Source organism: Mucor velutinosus (assembly GCF_035048745.1).
Source record: "Mucor velutinosus strain NIH1002 chromosome Unknown tig00001567, whole genome shotgun sequence".
Lineage (NCBI taxonomy): Eukaryota > Fungi > Mucoromycota > Mucoromycetes > Mucorales > Mucoraceae > Mucor > Mucor velutinosus.
The window spans coordinates 663,887-686,163 of NW_027041896.1; the positions used below are offsets into that span (position 1 = coordinate 663,887).

The following is a 22,277-nucleotide window of genomic DNA, read 5'->3' on the forward strand; positions in this document are numbered from 1 at the left end:
CCGATTGTTTTCTTTGTGCGGTGCCTCGGTGGTAAGTCAAATCAAAGTTCCCATCCGTTGGTTCATCCCTCAAGATCAATCGTGCCACTACAAGTAGTCTTCTGCTCTTTTACTGCCATCTCAAACTTTTTTCCTCATCTTTTCCGTTGTCTCTGTTGAGGTTTTCTTTCTTTAGTCTATATAGTTACTAGTTTTATGGCATATGCTCATACCGAGTGCCCAATTATAAAACATTGTATATAAATAAAAACAATCTTAAACTGAGCTACATCCCCAACCAATTTTTTTAATACATTGAATCCCAGTAATATTGAAAAAATTGACCCAACTCTACAAATCCATACAATACATAGCAAGAACATCATTCCAGACGACACCAAAGTAAACCAGGCATTAAGCTCTGCATCCTCTCTTTCTCCAGGTCAAAAACGGCCAAGTTCCTCAAGATCTCCACCTTTTTTCGCTGTAGATTTCACTCAACAATTGAAAACAAAGAAAATGACACTCTCGCCAACCTCTCATCAGCACCACCATCCACAAACATCAGTTGATATCATCAACATTTCTACTGATTTTGGACCAACAACTCCTCCATCTGCCTCTCCAGCGAGTGAACAGCAACTTTCAACCTTTATGATTGAGGTTCGAAATCGCTTAGCTCGTCTGGAAACCGCCCATGTCGAAATTGAGCGGTTAAAAACAGCCCTGGCAGAGTCTGAGGCTGCTCGTCACGCTCTCGAAGCCCAACTTGCAGCTGCTACTGGTACTACAACTAGCCTGGCTCCCAAACCATCATCATCTTGCCCACCTCCTGCCACTACTACAACCACAACAGCATCAGCATCGACTACATGCACCAATGCTACCTCTGCCACCATTTTGTCTCCAGGAAATCAACCATCTTTTGCTGCCGTCGTTGCATCTAATACAGGTGCAAAGCGTAAGAAGAAGCCTGCTGCTCGTCCTCCTCCTCCATCTGCCACCAAGGCATCCGCTACTCTTGCTCGTCTTTTTGCTCCTCAAAGTGATATACCATCTGGTTATCAATTTGTGTACTATGCTACTCCTGTCCGCCGTCGTCTTTCTGAGCTGCGTCGCCTTGTACAAGGCGTAGGATTGAATAACTCTCGTGTGCTGGATATTCAATATCCTGTACAGAATGTGATTTCTTTCCTTGTTCACAACGACTATGTTCTCACCCTCACCAAAGCCATGCATCTCCATGGTCGTGGCTGCTCTCCGTTGATTGACTTTGATCCATGTGATCCAGTCAATCTCAAAGATCCCAAATTTGCTTCTCTCTCTCGTGATCTGCGTGTCCAAAAGGCCATTGAGGTCGAAAACCTTCGCTGTCTTCGTTCTCTGTCTTTTGTCCGTCGCTCTGTCCGTGTTTCTGTTGCTCGTTCTTTTCTTTTGTATGATCGCATCAACCAAGCCCAATTTGATGCCATTTTGAAAGAAGAAATGCTTGCTCGTTCCTCCTCCTCTGCTGCTGCTAAACCACCATCCCGATCCTCTGATCAAGAGCGTTTAGCCAAGAAACAACGTTTGAGTTATCTTGGCTACCTCTTGCATCATGATGCTGAAACTGCCTCTCTTTTGGCTTATGCTGTCTCCCCAACTCTCTCTGCTACCAAGGATTTTGAAATGTCAGAGCCTTCTGATAACTGATTGACACCTTGTTGTTGAAATCGTTTTGCTCTCTCATTCCCACTCTCATTGTTTCTGTTTCTGCTGCCTTTGTGGTAGTGTCCGTATTCACTTTGTCCTCCTTCTCTGCTTCTTTCTCGTTTGGTCTTTGTCTCTCTACTCATTTTGCTATATGCAAATGCCTCGTTTTCTCCTTTTTTTCTTGCTTTTTTTGTGCCACTGAGGACTGTGGGTTTATTTTGTCTGTGCTGCTGTCTGAACATCGAGGTATCCTCAATTGCATGTCTCATGCACCATAGCTTCTTATTCTCTACCCTTTTATCTCACTTGTTTTACTTCTTTTTCCTGCCTGTACTTCTTTTTTACCAGTTTAATTTTTAGTTTAGGACCTTTCCCTTTTCTGGACACTTGCATGTTGTTCCTGCATGGAGATCAAACTATCAATTTAAGCTTTTTTGCTGTACGTCGCTTCTCAGGACTTGCAACTAATGATCCAAAGATCGCATGCATATAAGTCTATATTTTTTACATTGCTAATTCATTGTAATCAATAAACAACCATAAATTTTCGCCTGAGCTACATCCCCATCTCTTTCCGTTTTTCATCACTTTTTGCCACCTTCCCCCGGTAAAAAGTATTTCCTCACTATAAAAGCGGTTTATCTCGACAACTAGTTCACCAAACAATACCAAATTACAGCAGTAGACTTGCGTTTATCCATAGTTTATTGTATATTAATTTCAGTCTTGTTGAACAACTTGCCAGTTTCTTTGAATCCTAGTAATTTTTCACAAAATGACTACGCCAATCTCTCAAAGCCTACAAGGTTTTGACATCAGTCAGTTGCCCATGTTACTTGAGCACATTCAGCAGCAACTTGCCTCAGTTCAGGAGAAAGTACATGAACATGACCACCTCTTGGAGCGTATGAACAAGTTAGAAGAGGAAAACCAAGCCCTAAAAAAAAATCTTTTGGCCAAGGACCTGGTAATTCAAGAATTACAGGGCCAACTATCACGTGGAACTACTCAAGCCCCTACACCTGAGGTAGATCAGGAACGTCCGTTCATCTCTCAGGTCGTACAGTCCCAAGATCCTGCTACTACTGCTAGTACCACTACTGCTACCGATACTGCCACTAAAGGTAGTTATCTCTCTGCTGCTCGCTCTGGAGCTAAACGCCCTGATCCTGTTCGTACAGCCAAACGCCGTCTTGCTGCTGGCCGTCTCTTCCAATCTGCTGCTGTTAAGGGCCAACAGGGATACCAATATGTCTACCTTGGTAGATCTGGTAAGATCCAGCGCTCTGAGGTTCGTGCTACCCTCCGTAAGGTTGGTGTTGATACTGGTCGTGTTCTCGACATTTGTTTCCCTGCTTCTGGTGTTATTGGAGTTCTGGTCCATATCCAATATGTCGACACTTTTCTTGCTTACATGCACAAGTGCGAAGCTGAGCTCATCGAGAATTTTGAGCCTCTGGATCCCAAGCACATTGCTGATCCTCAATATGCAAACCTTGCTATTGCGGATCGAGAACAACTGATCTACGAGTTTACAAACACTCGTGCTCTGCAAACTCTTTCCTTCCTTCGTCCTCTCAATGTCAGTGGTGTTGGAAAATACTTTGTCTCTGCTGGATGGATTTCCCAAGAGGAACTTGATACAGCTGTTTCCGAAGCCATGGGCCGCCTTGCTGAAAAAGAACCCAAGAAGGCTCAATTCTTGCTCAAGCGTAGAAAAGCTTCTGACAGCAATGACTCTGCTATGGAACTCTAATGAGCTCTATAATACATCAGAGTCATATCAACAACAACCCCGTCCACTCCTTTCCTGTCTCTCTTTCCCTTTGGAATGCCAATGGTCTCCGTCAATCAGTTGTGCACGATGTCCTCTCACATGTATTGGATACGCATGTTCTCCTTGTCACTGAAACTTGGCTTCTATCTGGTTCTTTCCCTTCCGACTGGTCTCAATTCCATCTATATGGCACAAAAGTACCTGGCGCTTTTGGCCGTGGTTCTGGTGGTGTTACAGCCTTTGTCTCTCCTTCCTGTCCTTTCTCTGTCTCTCAACTCCCGTCTTACAATCCTCACACTCTGTCCCTTAAGGTTGGCACCCTTACGGTTCATTGTGTGTATCTGCCTCCACCCTTATCCTCGGATAAGGTGCTCTCGCTCCTTCGCTCGTTACCTATAACTAGTGATACAATCCTTTGTGGTGATTTCAATGCTCGCTTTGGATCTCTACTAGGTGATACTACTGCTAATCCCCGTGGTAACTCTCTACTACCATGGATTGAGGAGGCTTCGTTGTCGATCCTCAATGAGTCTCTAGCTTATGGTACACCCACCTTTACAACATTTCGGCGACAACAAGAGGTACACAGCATCATTGATCTGTTCCTTACCAACATTGGCGAGACGGCTATGTTGAATTCTCAACTGGTGGTTGACTCTGATCTGTCCCTTGGTTCTGATCATCGGCTGATGGTACTTACTTTCGAGTATGTGCCCCCTCCCGATGATACTCTTGGTTCTGGTAACTCTGGTGGTTTGGCCCCTAGACGGCAATGGAAGCTCTCGAAATTGAGGAAAAAGCGGCCTTTGGGCTTGCTTCGTGAATCCTTTCGATCTTCTGTTGCTCCTTTGGTTGATTCTCTCTCTGGTTTGGTCTCTGCTCCTGATGGAGTTCGTCCTGATATTGATGCACTCAATGATTCTCTGAATTGTTGTTTGTATGAATCTCTTGACGGGTCAATTGGTGTGAAATCTGGTCGCCCAGGTCACTGGAAAAAGTACTGGACACAAGAAATTGAAGATGCAGCTCGTGAAAGAGATGCCTCATATAGTCGATGGCGATGGGCAAGTGGCTTTGCCAAAGTTGAAACATGGGGTATATATCAAACTGCTCTTAGACGTTTTCGCTCTCTGATACAGGCTGCCAAAAGAAAGTCGTGGAACACATTCTGCTCTAATCTGGAAAAGGATTTCTCTAAAGCTACTGCTGCTATCAAACGCATAAAGCGAAACAAAGAATCCTCTGCTACTTATAGCCATCCAGATGGTCCAGCTGCTTCAGTAACAGCAATGGCATCACATCTTGCATCTGTATACAATGGTACACTCCTTAACTCTGCTTCTCGTCCTGTTGCTCCTGAACCGAATGTATCGGATCTACCCTACAATGATCCCTCTGTTACAAATCTGTTTGATGCTGATACTATTGTCTCTCTGATTAAGCGATTGCCAAATGGTAAAGCTCCTGGTCCTGATCATCTGAAAGCTGAAATGCTGAAGGCTCTAGCATCTGACATTGCACCCGTATTGTCTCTGCTATTTACGCTTTGCTCTCAATGGTCGTACACTCCTGTATTGTGGCGTCATGCTCAGGTCTTTCCCATTTACAAGAAAGGTGATGTATCTGATCCTGCAAACTTTCGTCCAATTTCGCTCACTTCGGTGATGCGTAAATTGTTTGAATTTTCATTGATGCCTGCTCTTGATGAACATTCGCCTGCACTTGATGTTGCTCAAGGTGGTTTTCGTCCACAACGTAGTCCTCTGGATCAAGCCCTCTGTTTACATGACTTGATGCACGACTACTTCCTCACTCATCACCACTATCCTGTTGTAGCCTTTCTGGACATCAAATCTGCATACGATACAGTGGATCGCAACGTTATTTGGGATGCTCTTGCTCATTCTTCACTACCTCGTCCAATCCTTAGTTTATTGATCAATATGTTCGATGATGTACTAGTCTCTGTACTGATTGCAAACCACAACTCTGACCCTTTTTCGCCTGCTACTGGTGTACTCCAAGGTTCAGTGCTCAGTCCGCACTTGTACTCTCTGTACATCAACTCTCTGCCTGCTGTTCTTCGTGCTGCTGTCAACCGTGGTACTATGGTATCTCCACCCGGAATGCATCCTGTTCATATCAATAGTTTACTCTTTGCTGATGATGTGGCCATATTTGGCTCTCGTACTGATGTGCAAACCATGTTGGATGTCGCTTCAGATCACTCGTTCTCTCTTGGCTACAGATGGAAACCATCAAAATGTGCTGTACTTTGTGCTCCAACAGCCTCTACTCGTCATCCATTGTCCCTATACGGTGAACCTCTTCCTGTGGTAGAGGAATTCACGTATCTTGGTATGCCGTTTAGATATAAAGGTCTGTATGCCCCTGGGATTCTCAATCTGCGTGCTTCTGGTGCTATCAAGACAATGGCATTATTGAATTCGGTTGGTGTCAATCGAAATGGTTTTTCTCTGTTGCTTTGTGCTCGTTTGTATAAAAGCTTTATTCGACCCAAGCTGGAATACGGCTTAGCTATATCGCATCTCTCTTTCCGTGACTTCAAGGCTCTTGATGCTCTGCAAAATCGATTGGTTGGTATGTTTGTTGGTAGTACGTGGTACAATGTTGCCAAACATTTGACCTGTATTCCCAGCATGAAGCATCGATATAATGTCCTGGCAACACGTTATGCTCTTCGTGCTGATACTCTCCCTGATGATTGCTTGTTGGTTCTGCTTCGTCGTGGATTACTGTACACTCGTCTAGACAGATTTATTTGTCAAAACCCGTTGTATCTGACACTACCTGATCCGCCGCCATTCACCACTGCTGGTCTTACTGAAGTCTTTGATTCGTATTGGCAAGATCAAGTAGATCATCAACTTGCTGCTGCTGCTGTTTCTGGTACCCAGACCCTCCTCCGTGCTTGTCGTCGTTCTGTATCTCGTCCAGATCCCATTTTGTACCTACCAATTGGTCGATCTGCTCGAAGTCGCCTTGTTCGCTGGCGTTTTGGACGTTTCACAAACATGCGTGAAGAGTGTCCGTGCGTGATGGGTGATTTTATATCTCGAAATCACTTTCTGACATGCCGTGCTCTGGATCGAACACTTCTCGATGCTCTGCCTGTGGCTCCTCCTGGTATTCATCGTATAGACTATGCCCTTAATTGCTTACCTGTGAAAGCCTCTGATGGTCCTCCATCTTATTGGTCTGCTTTGCTTGCTCTGCTTCATGCCATTGATTGTTTAGTGCATCCGCTGGCTGTCATCCCTGCTGATCTTGATTCAGGGTTGTTATGGTTCTCTGCTAGATAGTCTCTTCATTGATGAACGTTTGTTGTTTTGTTTTCTCGGTGCGATGCCACGGTGGTAAGTAATTATCAAAGTTCCCATCCGTTGGTCATTCCTCCAGATCAAATCAACAATACCAGTATTCATGCCGTTCCTTTGCCACTACCACACTTTCCTTTTTCCCTTTTTCTTAGTTAGTGTCCCCATAAGGGTTTTTTGTACCTGCTACTCTTTTGTTTCTAGAATTCTAGGCTAATGCTCCCATCGAGTGCCCATTGAATTCATGTATATAATAAAAATCAACGTTAAACTGAGCTACATCCCCTCCCATCCGTTGGTCATTCCTCCAGATCAAATCAACAATACCAGTACTCATGCCGATCCTCTGCAACTACCACACTTTCCTTTTTCCCTTTTTCTTCGTTAGTGTCCTCATAAGGGTTTTTTGTACCTGCTACTCTTTTGTTTCTAGAATTCTAGGCTAATGCTCCCATCGAGTGCCCATTGAATTCATGTATATAATAAAAATCAACGTTAAACTGAGCTACATCCCCACCTTTCTTTCCGCTAAAGAATTTTTTATATACTTTCATAGCCCGAATTATCTCGAAGATTCCTATAACCCATCATCTCCCATCAAGTACTTGCTATATCAATACCATAACCGAGCAAAACACTTTTAACAAGATTACACCTGCTGACACCCTTTCGTCCGGTCAAAAAAGGCCAATTTCAACCCTCTCTCCACCTTTCTTTGCTGCTGATATCTCTCAACATTTAAAAGCAAAGAAAATGCAACCTCAAGACCTCTCCAAAGCATCTCATTTCACATCCTCGATCGATGTTGACCCCAACTCGATTGACTTTGGTCTCACTTCCCTCCCACCTGCTTCGCCCACTGATCAAACTGCGTTGTCGACCTTTATGGTTGAGGTCAGACATCGTTTGAGCAGATTAGAATCTGCCCATGCTGAAATTGCGCAGTTGAAAACAGCCCTGGCTGAATCAGAGGCTGCTAGAGACGCCCTTGCGGCTCAATTGGCAGCTATCAACGCTCAATCCACCACCAATGTTGCTCCCACCACCATAGACGCTGTATCGTCGAACACTCCAACACCACCATCAACAACATCTGCCTCCAAGTCTACCCCCAGCTACTCCCAATCTCAAGTTACAACGCAACCATCTTTTGCTGCCGTCGTTGCATCCAGTGCAGGTACAAAGCGTAAGAAGAAGCCTGCTGCTCGTCCTCCTCCATCTGCCACCAAGGCATCCGCTACTCTTGCTCGTCTTTTTGCTCCTCAAAGTGATATACCATCTGGTTATCAATTTGTGTACTATGCTACTCCTGTCCGCCGTCGTCTTTCTGAGCTGCGTCGCCTTGTTCAAGGCGTAGGATTGAATAACTCTCGTGTGCTGGATATTCAATATCCTGTACAGAATGTGATTTCTTTCCTTGTTCACAACGACTATGTTCTCACCCTCACCAAAGCCATGCATCTACATGGTCGTGGCTCTTCTCCGTTGATTGACTTTGATCCATGTGATCCAGTCAATCTCAAAGATCCCAAATTTGCTTCTCTCTCTCGTGATCTGCGTGTCCAAAAGGCCATTGAGGTCGAAAACCTTCGCTGCCTTCGTTCGCTGTCTTTTGTCCGTCGCTCTGTCCGTGTTTCTGTTGCTCGTTCTTTTCTTTTGTATGATCGCATCAACCAAGCCCAATTTGATGCCATTTTGAAAGAGGAAATGCCTGCTCGTTCCTCCTCCTCTGCTGCTGCTAAACCACCATCCCGATCCTCTGATCAAGAGCGTTTAGCCAAGAAACAACGTTTGAGTTATCTTGGCTACCTCTTGCATCATGATGCTGAAACTGCCTCTCTCTTGGCTTATGCTGTCTCCCCAACTCTCTCTGCTACCAAGGATCTTGAAATGTCAGAGCCTTCTGATAACTGATTGACACCTTGTTGTTGAAATCGTTTTGCTCTCTCATTCCCACTCTCATTGTTTCTATTTCTGCTGCCTTTGTGGTAGTGTCCGTATTCACTTTGTCCTCCTTCTCTGCTTCTTTCTCGTTTGGTCTTTGTCTCTCTACTCATTTTGCTATATGCAAATGCCTCGTTTTCTCCTTTTTTTCTTGCTTTTTTTGTGCCACTGAGGACTGTGGGTTTATTTTGTCTGTGCTGCTGTCTGAACATCGAGGTATCCTCAATTGCATGTCTCATACACCATAGCTTCTTATTCTCTACCCTTTTATCTCACTTGTTTTACTTCTTTTTCCTGCCTGTACTTCTTTTTTACCAGTTTAATTTTTAGTTTAGGACCTTTCCCTTTTCTGGACACTTGCATGTTGTTCCTGCATGGAGATCAAACTATCAATTTAAGCTTTTTTGCTGTACGTCGCTTCTCAGGACTTGCAACTAATGATCCAAAGATCGCATGCATATAAGTCTATATTTTTTACATTGCTAATTCATTGTAATCAATAAACAACCATAAATTTTCGCCTGAGCTACATCCCCTCGTTCTGTATCTCGTCCAGATCCCATTTTGTACCTACCAATTGGTCGATCTGCTCGAAGTCGCCTTGTTCGCTGGCGTCTTGGACGTTTCACAAACATGCGTGAAGAGTGTCCGTGCGTGATGGGTGATTTTGTATCTCGAAATCACTTTCTGACATGCCGTGCTCTGGATCGAACACTTCTCGATGCTCTGCCTGTGGCTCCTCCTGGTATTCATCGTATAGACTATGCCCTTAATTGCTTACCTGTGAAAGCCTCTGATGGTCCTCCATCTTATTGGTCTGCTTTGCTTGCTCTGCTTCATGCCATTGATTGTTTAGTGCATCCGCTGGCTGTCATCCCTGCTGATCTTGATTCAGGGTTGTTATGGTTCTCTGCTAGATAGTCTCTTCATTGATGAACGTTTGTTGCTTTGTTTTCTCGGTGCGATGCCACGGTGGTAAGTAATTATCAAAGTTCCCATCCGTTGGTCATTCCTCCAGATCAAATCAACAATACCAGTATTCATGCCGTTCCTTTGCCACTACCACACTTTCCTTTTTCCCTTTTTCTTAGTTAGTGTCCCCTTAAGGGTTTTTTGTACCTGCTACTCTTTTGTTTCTAGAATTCTAGGCTAATGCTCCCATCGAGTGCCCATTGAATTCATGTATATAATAAAAATCAACGTTAAACTGAGCTACATCCCCACCTTTCTTTCCGCTAACCAATTTTTTTAATACATTGAAGCCCAGTAATATTGAAAAAATTGACCCAACTCTACAAATCCATACAATACATAGCAAGAACGTCATTCCAGACGACACCAAAGTAAACCAGGCATTAAGCTCTGCGTCCTCTCTTTCTCTAGGTCAAAAACGGCCAAGTTCCTCAAGATCTCCACCTTTTTTCGCTGTAGATTTCACTCAACAGTTGAAAACAAAGAAAATGACACTCACTCCAACCTCTCATCAGCACCACCATCCACAAACATCAGTTGATATCATCAACATTTCTACTGATTTTGGACCAACAACTCCTCCATCTGCCTCTCCAGCGAGTGAACAGCAACTTTCAACCTTTATGATTGAGGTTCGAAATCGCTTAGCTCGTCTGGAAACCGCCCATGTCGAAATTGAGCGGTTAAAAACAGCCCTGGCAGAGTCTGAAGCTGCTCGTCACACTCTCGAAGCCAAACTTGCAGCTGCTACTGGTACTACAACTAGCCTGGCTCCCAAACCATCATCATCCCACCCACCTCCTGCCACTACTACCACCACAACAGCATCAGCATCAACTACATGCACCAATGCTACCTCTGCCACCATTTTGTCTCCAGGAAATCAACCATCTTTTGCTGCCGTCGTTGCATCTAATACAGATGCAAAGCGTAAGAAGAAGCCTGCTGCTCGTCCTCCTCCGTCTGCCACCAAGGCATCCGCTACTCTTGCCCGTCTTTTTGCTCCTCAAAGTGATATACCATCTGGTTATCAATTTGTGTACTATGCTACTCCTGTCCGCCGTCGTCTTTCTGAGCTGCGTCGCCTTGTACAAGGCGTAGGATTGAATAACTCTCGTGTGCTGGATATTCAATATCCTGTACAGAATGTGATTTCTTTCCTTGTTCATAATGACTATGTACTCACCCTCACCAAAGCCATGCATCTCCATGGTCGTGGCTGTTCTCCGTTGATTGACTTTGATCCATGTGATCCAGTCAATCTCAAAGACCCCAAATTTGCTTCTCTCTCTCGTGATCTGCGTGTCCAAAAGGCCATTGAGGTCGAAAACCTTCGCTGCCTTCGTTCGCTGTCTTTTGTCCGTCGCTCTGTCCGTATTTCTGTTGCTCGTTCTTTTCTTTTGTATGATCGCATCAATCAAGCCCAATTTGATGCCATTTTGAAAGAAGAAATGCTTGCTCGTTCCTCCTCCTCTGCTGCTACTAAACCACCATCCCGATCCTCTGATCAAGAGCGTTTAGCCAAGAAACAACGTTTGAGTTATCTTGGCTACCTCTTGCATCATGATGCTGAAACTGCCTCTCTCTTGGCTTATGCTGTCTCCCCCACTCTCTCTGCTACCAAGGATCTTGAAATGTCAGAGCCTTCTGATAACTGATTGACACCTTGTTGTTAAAATCGTTTTGCTCTCTCATTCCCACTCTCATTGTTTCTGTTTCTGCTGCCTTTGTGGTAGTGTCCGTATTCACTTTGTCCTCCTTCTCTGCTTCTTTCTCGTTTGGTCTTTGTCTCTCTGCTCATTTTGCTATATGCAAATGCCTCGTTTTCTCCTTTTTTTTCTTGCTTTTTTTGTGCCACTGAGGTCTGTGGGTTTATTTTGTCTGTGCTGCTGTCTGAACATCGAGGTATCCCCAATTGCATGTCTCATACACCATAGCTTCTTATTCTCTACCCTTTTATCTCACTTGTTTTACTCCTTTTTCCTGCCTGTACTTCTTTTTTACCAGTTTAATTTTTAGTTTAGGACCTTTTTTCCCTTTTCTGGACACTTGCATGTTGTTCCTGCATGGAGATCAAACTATTAATTTAAGCTTTTTTGCTGTACGTCGCTTCTCAGGACTTGCAACTAATGATCCAAAGATCGCATGCATATAAGTCTATATTTTTTACATTGCTAATTCATTGTAATCAATAAACAACCATAAATTTTCGCCTGAGCTACATCCCCCACCTTTCTTTCGCTTTTGAAATTTTATATTACGTTCCGCCAAAAATTCAGGTACCACGTGATTAGAAAATTCCAATAAGTGTATCCAAGCAGTAGTAAACAAAGCAGTAATCACCAAACGAGCATACATTAAGTGCCTAGTACTTGAAGTATAACCTGTGAAAACCCCAGCTCGATCGAACAGATATTCATCTTTTTTGAAAAACCCACAAAAAACATCATATTTTTCTTTCGACATCTCAACACCTTTGTATCGATCAACAATGACAATGGACACCGATACACCAGCTACTCTCATGTCGCAGATGGATCTGCAGAGACTAGTATTGACCATGCAACAGGACATCTCTGCCCACAACAGTGCTTTGCAAGAGCTAAATGCCTTGAAAACCACTATTTTGAATCTCCAAAAACAAAATGAATCCCTGACCCAAGAGAATGAGCGTCTGCGTCAGCAACTCAACTCTCAACAAGGTTCCACAACCACTCAAGCGCAACCCAAATCAGGTATTCAACAGCAACCCAAACCCCATTCTTCAGCTACACAGTCCACCCAACAAGCACCCAATGCCACCAAAAAGACTCCCAACAACTCTTGGACCGAAGTAATCAAACGTTCCAAAAAGGTTCGCAACCCTGCCGATGTAACTGACAAACATCGCCAAGCTATTACTCGTGGTTTTAACTTGGCTCCTGAAGGGCCAAAAGGCTACACAACGGTGTACTTTAACCGCTCTCGCCGCTTCACTCGCACTGAAGTCCGCAACAACTTGCATCTGATCAAAGCTGATGCTTCTCGTATCATTGATGTAACGTTCCCTGCTAGAAACATCATTGGCGTCCTAGTCCATTTGCAATACAAGGACAACCTCGTCTCCATTCTCACCAAGAACAACATCAATGTTGTGGAAGGCTTTGATCCTACTGATCCCAAACACCTCGCTGACCCCAAGTTTAAAGAGATGTCCCTCTCTAAGCGTGAGGATGCTGCCTTTGACCTGCAAATCAATCGTTGTGCCAAGTCTCTTGTCTACCTTGCCAATCGTCGTTCTCGTCTTTTTGCTTCTGTTGCTAATCACTTTTTGGAAAATGGTTGGACCACCACTGAATACATTGATTCTGTCGCCCCTGTCAATAACATCTTTGGCTCTTCTGGTTTCAAGAAAAGCTCTGGCTCATCTGATGTTGACATGTCTGATTCCGACGAAGAAGAGTATTAATGATTGAGAGTCCTCTCAGTCATTATACATCCTCCTCGCTCCCTGACCATCCTCTCTCTGCTTCTAATCCGTCCTCATCAATACCAACTATACTCAATAACACTATACCTACTACTCCTCCTCCTCCTACAGCTTTGGCTCCAGTCATTAATAGCGCTTCTCAACTCACTCCACTCACCATTGGCCTCTGGAACGCTCGCGGTCTCAGAGATACCACCATTGATGATGTTCTCCGTTATTGCCTATCCTTCTCTGTGCTGTTCATTACCGAAACATGGCTGAACCGCCATCCCATCCGACTACCCACCAATTGGCAGCAATTCCACTTACCTGGCGTCACTGTCGCAGGCGGTGGTCGTGGCTCTCGTGGCATTACATGCTTGATCAACCCTTCCTGTCCCCTCACAGCATTTCAGACGCCTTTGCCCTCTGCTCTTCAAGAGTTTGCTTTGGGTATTCAACTTGGTCGTGAACTTCGGCTCATTTGTCTGTATATACCACCTGAGCAAGCGGATCTCTATACTGAAAATGTCTCTTCCATCCTGAATGCGATCCCGTTGGATCATGACACAATCATCTGTGGCGATCTGAATGCCCGCATGGGTAGCTTTGTTGGTGACTCCTCTACAAATAACCGTGGTCGTCTACTTCAAGAGTACTGTGCCGATAATCAATTAAACGTTTTGAACTGTCAATTAGCCCACTCTACACCTACCTTTGAGGACCGTCGTAGTGGGCGGAATGTAAGTAGCATTGTCGATTACTACATCTCAAATGTAGAATCACTTTCCTTTGCCTCTCTGGATACCTCATCTCCACCTTCTTCCTCCTCAATTAGTATTTACTCTGACTTGTCTTTGGGATCTGATCATAAACTGATGTCTCTGACGTTTGATTACCACTCAAACGAACCTGCTCTTGCTATGCCTGCTACGCCATCACCATCACCTCGTCTCCTATGGAAGCTCTCACGTCTACAAGAAACGGATGTACGCAATTTGTATGCACAACGCTTTACAGCCCTCTCTCAACCGTTGCTACAACAGCTGATCTCGCTTGTGCGCTCACCACCTGATACACAACCTCCAATCGATACCCTCAACAGTGATCTCACCAATTGTATATATCAGGCACTGGATGAATCCGTTACTCGGCAATCCCAGCGACCCAACTTTTGGAAGAAATTCTGGACCCTCGATCTTCAACGGCTCTGTGATCATCGTGAAGCTCTCTATCGTAAATATCGTCGTTGTCCCGCTTCATTGGACAAGGCATATTGGTGGAATCAACATGTGGAAGCACATCAAAAGTTTAAACAAGCCCTTCGTAGAGCTAAACAGGTTTCGTGGCACGCATTCTGTGAATCTTTATTCAAGCAAGACTTTTCAAAGGCTATGTCAAAAATCAAGTTGATCAAATCCAGGCGACAAAGACAATCAGGGTATCTACATGTGGACGGTGCTCAAGCTGGTGCTAATGCTATGCGTGATCACCTTGCTACCATTTATGCTGGATCCAATCTCCCAACAAATCGACCTCCATGCCCTTTTGCTACACATGGTAGACATCTGCCATATGGTGTTCCTCCTCCTCAGTCAGCCTCCCATCTTGGTGGTACTCGTCTGGCAAATGGTGACATCAGTACATTGAATCCGCATGCTTCTCCTTTCATCCCATCATACCTCTCACATAGAACTCTACCACATGATGACTCTGACCCAACAGGTCGTGTTGTCTCAGCATCGGTCCACAACGAAGCTTTTGACGAGATTATTAGTATTGACCATATCATTCAGCAGATCAAGTCGTTGCCATACCGTAAAGCACCTGGCCGTGATTCAATTCGTGGTGAAATGCTGAAACCCATTCAGAAACCACTTGCCACTGTTCTGTCATACCTCTTTGCTCTGACCTATCAATGGTCTTACACACCAGCGGATTGGCGTCATGGTAATGTTTGTAGCATCTACAAGAAGGGACCTGTCACGGAGGCATCAAGCTTTCGGCCCATCTCATTGACTAGTACACTGAGAAAACTCTTTGAAATGTGCCTTGCTCCCCTTGTCCTCACCATTTCACCACCATTAGATGTAGCCCAGAATGGTTTCCGATCCGCAAGAAGTGCACTTGATGGTGCTCTTAGTCTCCAAGACTTAATGAAAGACTACCAGAACCAACACTACCACTGGCCAACTGTGTGCTTCCTTGATATCAAGAGTGCCTATGATGTTGTTGATCGCCGTGTGATCTGGAATTCGCTGCTCTCTGCCAATGCTCCAATGCCACTTGTCTCATTGCTCTCCAATTTGTTTGACGATGTTTCTATTTCAGTGCTGAATCAGCAATGCGTGTCCCAAGAACTCTCACTGCATACTGGATTGCTTCAAGGCTCCACCCTTAGTCCCCACTTATTCAGTATCTTTATCAACTCACTGCCAGCTTTGTTGCGTCAAGCTGCATCGTCCTCCACCACTCGTGTCATGTCAACATCACCATCATGTGCTCCCTCTCCTCTTTGGTCCGTCATAACACCCACTCATGCTACTAATATTCACTACGGCCCAACTGATGTTCTCACAGAATATCGATGCGCTCTTTTGGGAACATTGATGTTCTCGTGAGCACCTCGATGTTCCCATATCAGAACATTTGGCTTTACACTGTGAAGATAGTTATCAGATATGCGCTTTTAAATGGTATGGTCAGACTTTTTGAGTTCTTTTGTTTATTTTTCGTACCGAACGCCAATTCGTAGCATCATTATCTACGAAGTTAGAAGCCTCCAAACTTGCTCAATTTGAAACAAATCAGGAGAAAAAATCACGTGACCCGAGTTTCTGGTTACTTTGAGTCGCTATGTCAAAGTGGTAATATTCCTGACTAACAAACTGAAGGTCGCCAGTTCGAATCCGAGCAAACTCGTTTTTTCTTCGTTGGACGTTATCCTTGCTGGGTTAATTATGCTTTTCTCAAAATGCTTTGATGGCCAGTGATGCGGATCCTTTTCTTTTATTATAATTATTTTGCGCATGCCTTCATGGACAACAAAGCTGTAAGAGGTATACAAGTGTGATTAATGAATGTAGCTATGTATTGTATTGATAAATGTATTATCTTTTATTTCGTAGTAGCCTTAAGTGGATAGTTTTACGCGAAAGCAAAAAATCTGTATGTTGCGATTTCAATCCTCGTTAAAGGTTGCGAATATCGCCAGCATCGATCGACATATCTTGTTCAAACGCATGGTAGTTTGCAATGACGCTAAAGTGCAAGTCGTTATCCAAAGATTTCACCAATCCCACTTGCATCTCAACATCGTCAATAGAAATGACAGCATACTTGGGATCAATCACTCTCGGCACCCTTCTTGCAATTTGTTGTTCGACAGGCTCATTCATACGAACAAAAGGGACAGACCTGTCGTGAGAAGCAACACCATGATTTTTCATGGTTTCAACGAAAGCCAAAAAGTAGGTCGACCCATCATAGACATGTTGGAAAAAGAATATCACTCGCGAAACAAACCAACAGGAGACAGGGTGGTTAAGTCGATTGAGGTGAGTTGACCTAAACATGACCAGATGGTTGCTTCTACGAAACTCATGCATCTTCTCTCTGTATATTTCTGATCCTATGACAGTAGAACCGATTAGAGCACGATGGGCAACCTTGATCGTCATTGACAATGGACTGTTCAGCCTTTGAAGAGAGAATATCCTGCAATAGTATTTCGACAAAGCACGCTTGAATCTTGCAATTGGAACACCATGGAGTTCAGCACGATCAGTACCATCGAAGCCAAAATGATGATCCAAATTTGTCTCTTCTTGATCAGGTTCCCACAACTGTGAGCTTGTTAGAGATTCTGGATGATTGAGGTATGTGGTGGATGCATATGGCTGCGGTCGAATGCCTTGGAGGAACTCATTTGAGTCGAAGATCCTTTTCAGCTGGTTTCTGATTGCAACAATTTCAATCAAGTTGGAAGATTGCTTGCCTGTCCTTGACTTGCCAGTTATCAAATCACCAAACTTTCCAATGCTTCTGTAAAATGGATGATGTTGTTATGTAAGTAACTGGATGTGTGTGATAAACATAGCATGTATAGATGACTAACCGTTCTTGACTTCGTGAGGAGTAGGCTACAATTGGCCCCATTTCTCTTATCATCCACACTACATGTGTAAGCTGATGCATTACGGGACGGAAGACCGAAAGTGACAAGCACATGGCATCTCTCTGAGCTTTGCAGTAGTCAATGAAGAAGTCAATGCATTCATCAATCTCTGCCAACCTAGACTCAGTGAACTCCCATTGCAATGCAAGACAGACGCCTCTAACCAGCTTCATGATTGCTTTCCTAGCCTGTGGACTGGCTAATTCTGGGACAAAGAGAGTAGGTATGATGGTCTATTTCAAATCAGAATAATCAGATCCTAATTCACGCCTTACATGTGTACGTTTGCAGATTACAGTGGATCTGATCTTACCAGCAAATTATCAAGATAGTCAACACTGCGGGTGCCTCGTAGCTTCTCCACCAGATTCAAAAAGCTTCCATCAAATGCAACTGGTATATGTGATCTTGTGTCCTCAATTGCTTTGCCAATCTCGAACAGCCGTTGCTTTGGAATGAAAAATGGATAATTTTCTCGCTCCAATTCACCATCTGGATATGTGTAGAAGAACTTTGTGTTGTTCGGAGACAGGTCGACAGTGAGCATCTCGAAGAGTTCTGAACCAACACCTCGTGCTAATGTATGCATTTCTTCGAATCCAAAGCATTGGGGTGCAATGCATGACGATAGCTGATTGAAAAGGCTGACACCGTTGAATCCAAGGTTGGACTCAGCCCTCTCGTAATCTTCATTCGTACGCATGCTTCCAGCATTTGGAAAGTACATTCCATGGCTGCGATTATCAGGGTGCATGCCACGCGAAAGACACCAACGACAGCCATACTCAGATGCATGATGAGCACACTTGCTCCAGTCAAACACGGCTAGAATAAAGCAGGTAGGTAAATCAATTTCATGTTAGCCATTGTGGATGCTGATTAGTTGCTTTATCAATCAGGATATTTACCTGGAGTATCACCACCACAAATTAGAGGATGAACCTTCAAACGAATTGGCCCAGCATCATTTGTTTCGACTACCATTCCATACGTAGAAAGCCACTGGAGCTCTGCCAAGATGATGGAAATGAACGAGTCAAATGATTTGGGCTTCTTTTTTCCTGGAAAGATACAAAGCTCGTGCGTGTACTCCTCCTTGTAACGCTTGTGTGGATCGTAATTGAACACCATCAGATGAATAATTGTGAATAGCCGATCACCTCTCTTTTCAACTACAAAGCCATCATTCATGATCGCAACTGCGATATCCAGGTCATTTGTGAAATGCGTATTCTTGATGGACTTGTACGTGGCGCCGTCAAATACGTCAGCAATGATAACATCGGATGGATTCTCTTCAAGGTCTCTGTTGTCGTAGGCATGTCGGTACCGAAGCTCCTCTCTCGTTATTGGATTCGCAACTAATCGTGATACGATGTCTCCAATTGACATGACTTTCATTGTTGACAGGGCTCGATGATCTCCCCGTGCATCGTATCTTTCATGGGAACAAATATTACAAATTGTCTCCTCGTCGTCTACTTCCAATGCGTACAGCTTGCAGCCATTGATACACACATCATATTCATGGGATGTCAACGATGATTGGCGCTGAAGCATGCTTTGCACACGAGGGCCATGCATGATCTCCGGATTGCTTTCTATCAGTTCATGGGAGGGGGAGGATCGGAAGCTGGTGAGTTATTGTATAAATGACATGTCATTGCAATGCGAATTACCTCGACTAATTTTTTCTGTATCTCTCAAAACAGTGTTCATCAACCTGACCAACTTTCTGTATGCATCCCGTGGTATAGCAAAATCATTGACGATATCATACAGCTCAATCGAAACCAGTTCTGTGGTTGTATATGTATTTTGGTTGATGTCTTCGAGGGATCTGCAATCGTAGAAGCAAGCCTGATCTTCTGCATCTGGGTCGACTACTCCAACTGTCTTGTATTTGACATTTAGCAAATCAAATTCAAGCCCTGGTTCTTCTGGATTGTCTCCTGTTATCGCATGTGTGGAATCCGCTATTGTGAGTATATACATCTACTTTAGCGCTGCAATTCCTTACCATTATTATCGACAATAGGCAGCAGATCAGCAGCACCCGGCGTCTGTTCAAAGCCTGCGTAGTCATAATCAGCATCGTCAGCAGCAGGAATCATTTCTTCAATATCACTCATGGCATCATCATCATGCAGCTGGTTTGCATGATCTGAATTGGCTGTGACTAGCGCACTGGGGGGAGATTGTGGCTGTATCAGCGTTGTTTCCACTGGAGGTTGCTCTTCCATTTCAACATCTTGATCTTCATTCAAAATGGGAGCACGACAGTTTCGGCGATGGTTGCGTAGAGCACGGGCACTGTCAAAGCTGGTATAGCAATTTGTACAGAAGGATGGCTCTGTTTCTCGTGATATACGGATTGAGAATGACATGTTTGGAGAAACCAAGAAAAATAGGCAAGTAAAAACAAATTTCAAGTGGCAGCTTTATATACTAATTCAAGTTTTATTTGCGCTCGCCAACAAATGCGTTTATCATCGTTTACAAGCAAGTGATACGTAGTCTTGCATATAACGTTTGGTAACTCAAAGTCCAAGATCAAGTAAGGAACGTGTTTCCTATGATGTGATATGTCGCCTCAGGCTACTTCTACGTCATTTCACTTTCAACATCATGTCAAATCGAGTGGTATTCACTGTGCACATATGCTTATACTATGGGCGTACAATGAGGTCAGCATTACTTGCATGAAGCCTGTGAACCGAATGACGTTCAACAACGTGGTGGTGTGTGCGCAACGAGATATACGGTACAACACAACTCTGAACATATCTTTTCTTTGCTTACTAAACTTTTATTATCAGCGCGAACCATGAACAATAACAACAACAACAACAACAACAACAACAACAACAACGCTGCCAGTATTGACTTCACCGCAAGACTCTTGCAAGAAATGATGGCAATGAGATCCGAAATCAGCCAACAAGGCGTACAACTGAACGTCTTGAATGATGGATTTCGACAGCAATTCATGTCGCCATTGGAAGACGCAGGCAGCGATTTGGCAACAAGAAGCATCCTGGATCCCACTTACAGAAGCCAGGTACTATCAAACAGCAACAGAAGAGGTCCTCGGGTAATTGAAGCAAACCCTACCGGCAGGGCCAGAGCTTCTCCTGTGGAGAGATACAACGCAATGCTCCAGCATCTACACAAACTATGCAATGGGGCATCTGTACCCGATTTGACACCAGGGCAGCTCAAATCGCGCAGGGAGAAGCTCCACCGCACAGCAAAGAGGGTCTTGGAGGCTATACTGGTGATGCATCCGAATATCTCGCATTGGAATGCCCTGGACCATGTGCAGGATGAACAGGTATATTACAGCCTGGCACTGGAGGAGCAGGCCCTGCAACGGGACAATCTCATGATTTGTCTCTGCAAGAAGCAGTGGTGTGCCAGGTTGTTGCTCTCCCAGGCCTTCAAAGCAAATAGAGCAAGCAGAAACCGAGCTGCTGCTGCTGATGCTGCTGCTGATGCTGCTGCCAATGTTGCCAATGCTGCCAATGCTGCTGCCAATGTGTCTTTGCAAGAAAACGAGGCAAGAAGCCATCTTCTGGTAAGTAGCTCCTATTATTTGTTTTGGCCATGGCTAACATCTAAGTATTGGAAACATTTCAAATGCTTTTAGGAGACTGAATCAGCAATTGTTGGAGACAGTGATATTGCCCAGCTTGCTCAAACTGCCGGTGTTGGTAATGCTGAGGATGATGACAACCTTAGTACTACTAGCAATATGTAATGGTGTGTGCGTTTGTGAGATCTTGTATATTTCATCCAAAATAAAATTACTTTGCTTTTGTACATTTGATGCTGCCTTGCTCTATTGGGATTTGAGATGATGGATTAGCTGCGATGCCACATTTAAAATCACATTTGATAGGTCACTTCAGCTTAAAAAGTTACTTGATTTGGTTACATCAGTCTGATACTGTGCATGATTAGAGCGTGTTTCTATATTTTTAGATCGAAACTTTGTATATTTAGGTCATCCCTTGAGAAAAAAGTGCTTTTGTTTCTCTTTTTTCTTCATTTTTCATCTATTTTCACTTTAATTCTATCAGCATAAGAGACATGTGCTCTGTAGCAGCAAGAAGAAGAGGCAGCATTTACCGTCCATGGCTTTAAAGGTGGAGGCTAGGTTTCAATGCCATTGAAGAAGGAATACCATTTCAAATGTGCGCCGTGGGAAGCTTCATATCCCTGCCATAGTATCCAGGATGGAATCTTCATTTACATCCTTTCGAAACAACAAATTTATGGTATGTCCAATGCTTCTTGCCATATAAAAGCTAACAAATATCTTGTAGAAATGTAAAGGCGACTTTGCCAGGTCAATTTCGATGTCGCAAGTATGCCATTTGGTTAACCGTTTCCCTCCATCCTGCTGGTTCCATTTATCTGCTTTCTTGCTATCACTGTTCAAGTAGTAAGTCATCTTTTGCTGCATCATCAGGAAAAATCAGTCGTTACTCACCTGATAAGTTAACTAGTGCCAGCGTCGAGTGGGTCTGGCGGGTTTGGCTTGATAACTGAGCACATCTCTTGCATACTTTATGGATCCCCTTTTGCATCCAGTGAACAATGGCAGATGCTTCATAGTTGAATGATGCGGTCTATACATCTGATTCTTCTGACGGCATAAGACGCATTAACATTCGTTCGATGTTTTCTTTTCAAGAATGTCTGCTCCCAATGAGTCGCTGCCTGGTGGTGTGCTGTACTTTCTATCTGTCTTGTGAAAGAGGTATTGTAGTCATTACGCCTTTGCTGGAACGCTTTACTAACTTGATTCAGTTCACATCTTTGCTGATAGGTACATGCACATCTTTGATATTATGCTGGCTTTTGTACAATTCGTTGCTCTACATGGAACACTGTTGATGGCTTCAACCTTTTCATTCTATGCTCTCTCTGGATCTCGCCTGGAAA

At 44.0% G+C, this 22,277-nt stretch overlaps 8 protein-coding genes across 8 annotated transcripts; 7 read left to right on the forward strand and 1 right to left on the reverse strand.

Annotated features, from left to right (window-relative positions):
• Positions 1-498: 498 nt before the first annotated feature.
• Positions 499-1,671, forward strand: TMP1 (Thymidylate synthase; the record flags this gene model as incomplete). Its single annotated transcript, XM_064831277.1, has 1 exon — positions 499-1,671. One exon carries the CDS (start codon positions 499-501, stop codon positions 1,669-1,671), a length of 1,173 nt encoding a protein of 390 aa, XP_064688145.1.
• Positions 1,672-2,446: 775 nt separating this feature from the next.
• Positions 2,447-6,771, forward strand: ATC70_012096 (uncharacterized protein; the record flags this gene model as incomplete). Its single annotated transcript, XM_064831278.1, has 2 exons — positions 2,447-3,319; positions 3,448-6,771. The coding sequence occupies 2 exons, from the start codon at positions 2,447-2,449 to the stop codon at positions 6,769-6,771; spliced, it is 4,197 nt and encodes a 1,398-aa protein (XP_064688146.1).
• Positions 6,772-7,539: 768 nt separating this feature from the next.
• ATC70_012097 (uncharacterized protein) lies at positions 7,540-8,700 on the forward strand (the record flags this gene model as incomplete). Its single annotated transcript, XM_064831279.1, has 1 exon — positions 7,540-8,700. The coding sequence occupies one exon, from the start codon at positions 7,540-7,542 to the stop codon at positions 8,698-8,700; it is 1,161 nt and encodes a 386-aa protein (XP_064688147.1).
• Positions 8,701-9,363: 663 nt separating this feature from the next.
• Positions 9,364-9,651, forward strand: ATC70_012098 (uncharacterized protein; the record flags this gene model as incomplete). The annotated part of the gene is made up of 1 exon (XM_064831280.1): positions 9,364-9,651. The coding sequence occupies one exon, from the start codon at positions 9,364-9,366 to the stop codon at positions 9,649-9,651; it is 288 nt and encodes a 95-aa protein (XP_064688148.1).
• Positions 9,652-10,190: 539 nt separating this feature from the next.
• ATC70_012099 (uncharacterized protein) lies at positions 10,191-11,360 on the forward strand (the record flags this gene model as incomplete). The annotated part of the gene is made up of 1 exon (XM_064831281.1): positions 10,191-11,360. One exon carries the CDS (start codon positions 10,191-10,193, stop codon positions 11,358-11,360), a length of 1,170 nt encoding a protein of 389 aa, XP_064688149.1.
• An 833-nt stretch (positions 11,361-12,193) lies between these two features.
• On the forward strand, positions 12,194-15,771 carry ATC70_012100 (uncharacterized protein; the record flags this gene model as incomplete). Its single annotated transcript, XM_064831282.1, has 2 exons — positions 12,194-13,122; positions 13,170-15,771. 2 exons carry the CDS (start codon positions 12,194-12,196, stop codon positions 15,769-15,771), a joined length of 3,531 nt encoding a protein of 1,176 aa, XP_064688150.1.
• Positions 15,772-16,341: 570 nt separating this feature from the next.
• ATC70_012101 (uncharacterized protein) lies at positions 16,342-19,714 on the reverse strand (the record flags this gene model as incomplete). Its single annotated transcript, XM_064831283.1, has 6 exons — positions 16,342-17,194; positions 17,268-17,560; positions 17,641-18,152; positions 18,236-18,928; positions 19,007-19,279; positions 19,348-19,714. 6 exons carry the CDS (start codon positions 19,712-19,714, stop codon positions 16,342-16,344), a joined length of 2,991 nt encoding a protein of 996 aa, XP_064688151.1.
• Positions 19,715-20,154: 440 nt separating this feature from the next.
• Positions 20,155-21,087, forward strand: ATC70_012102 (uncharacterized protein; the record flags this gene model as incomplete). The annotated part of the gene is made up of 2 exons (XM_064831284.1): positions 20,155-20,904; positions 20,977-21,087. 2 exons carry the CDS (start codon positions 20,155-20,157, stop codon positions 21,085-21,087), a joined length of 861 nt encoding a protein of 286 aa, XP_064688152.1.
• Between the last annotated feature and the right edge of the window lie 1,190 nt (positions 21,088-22,277).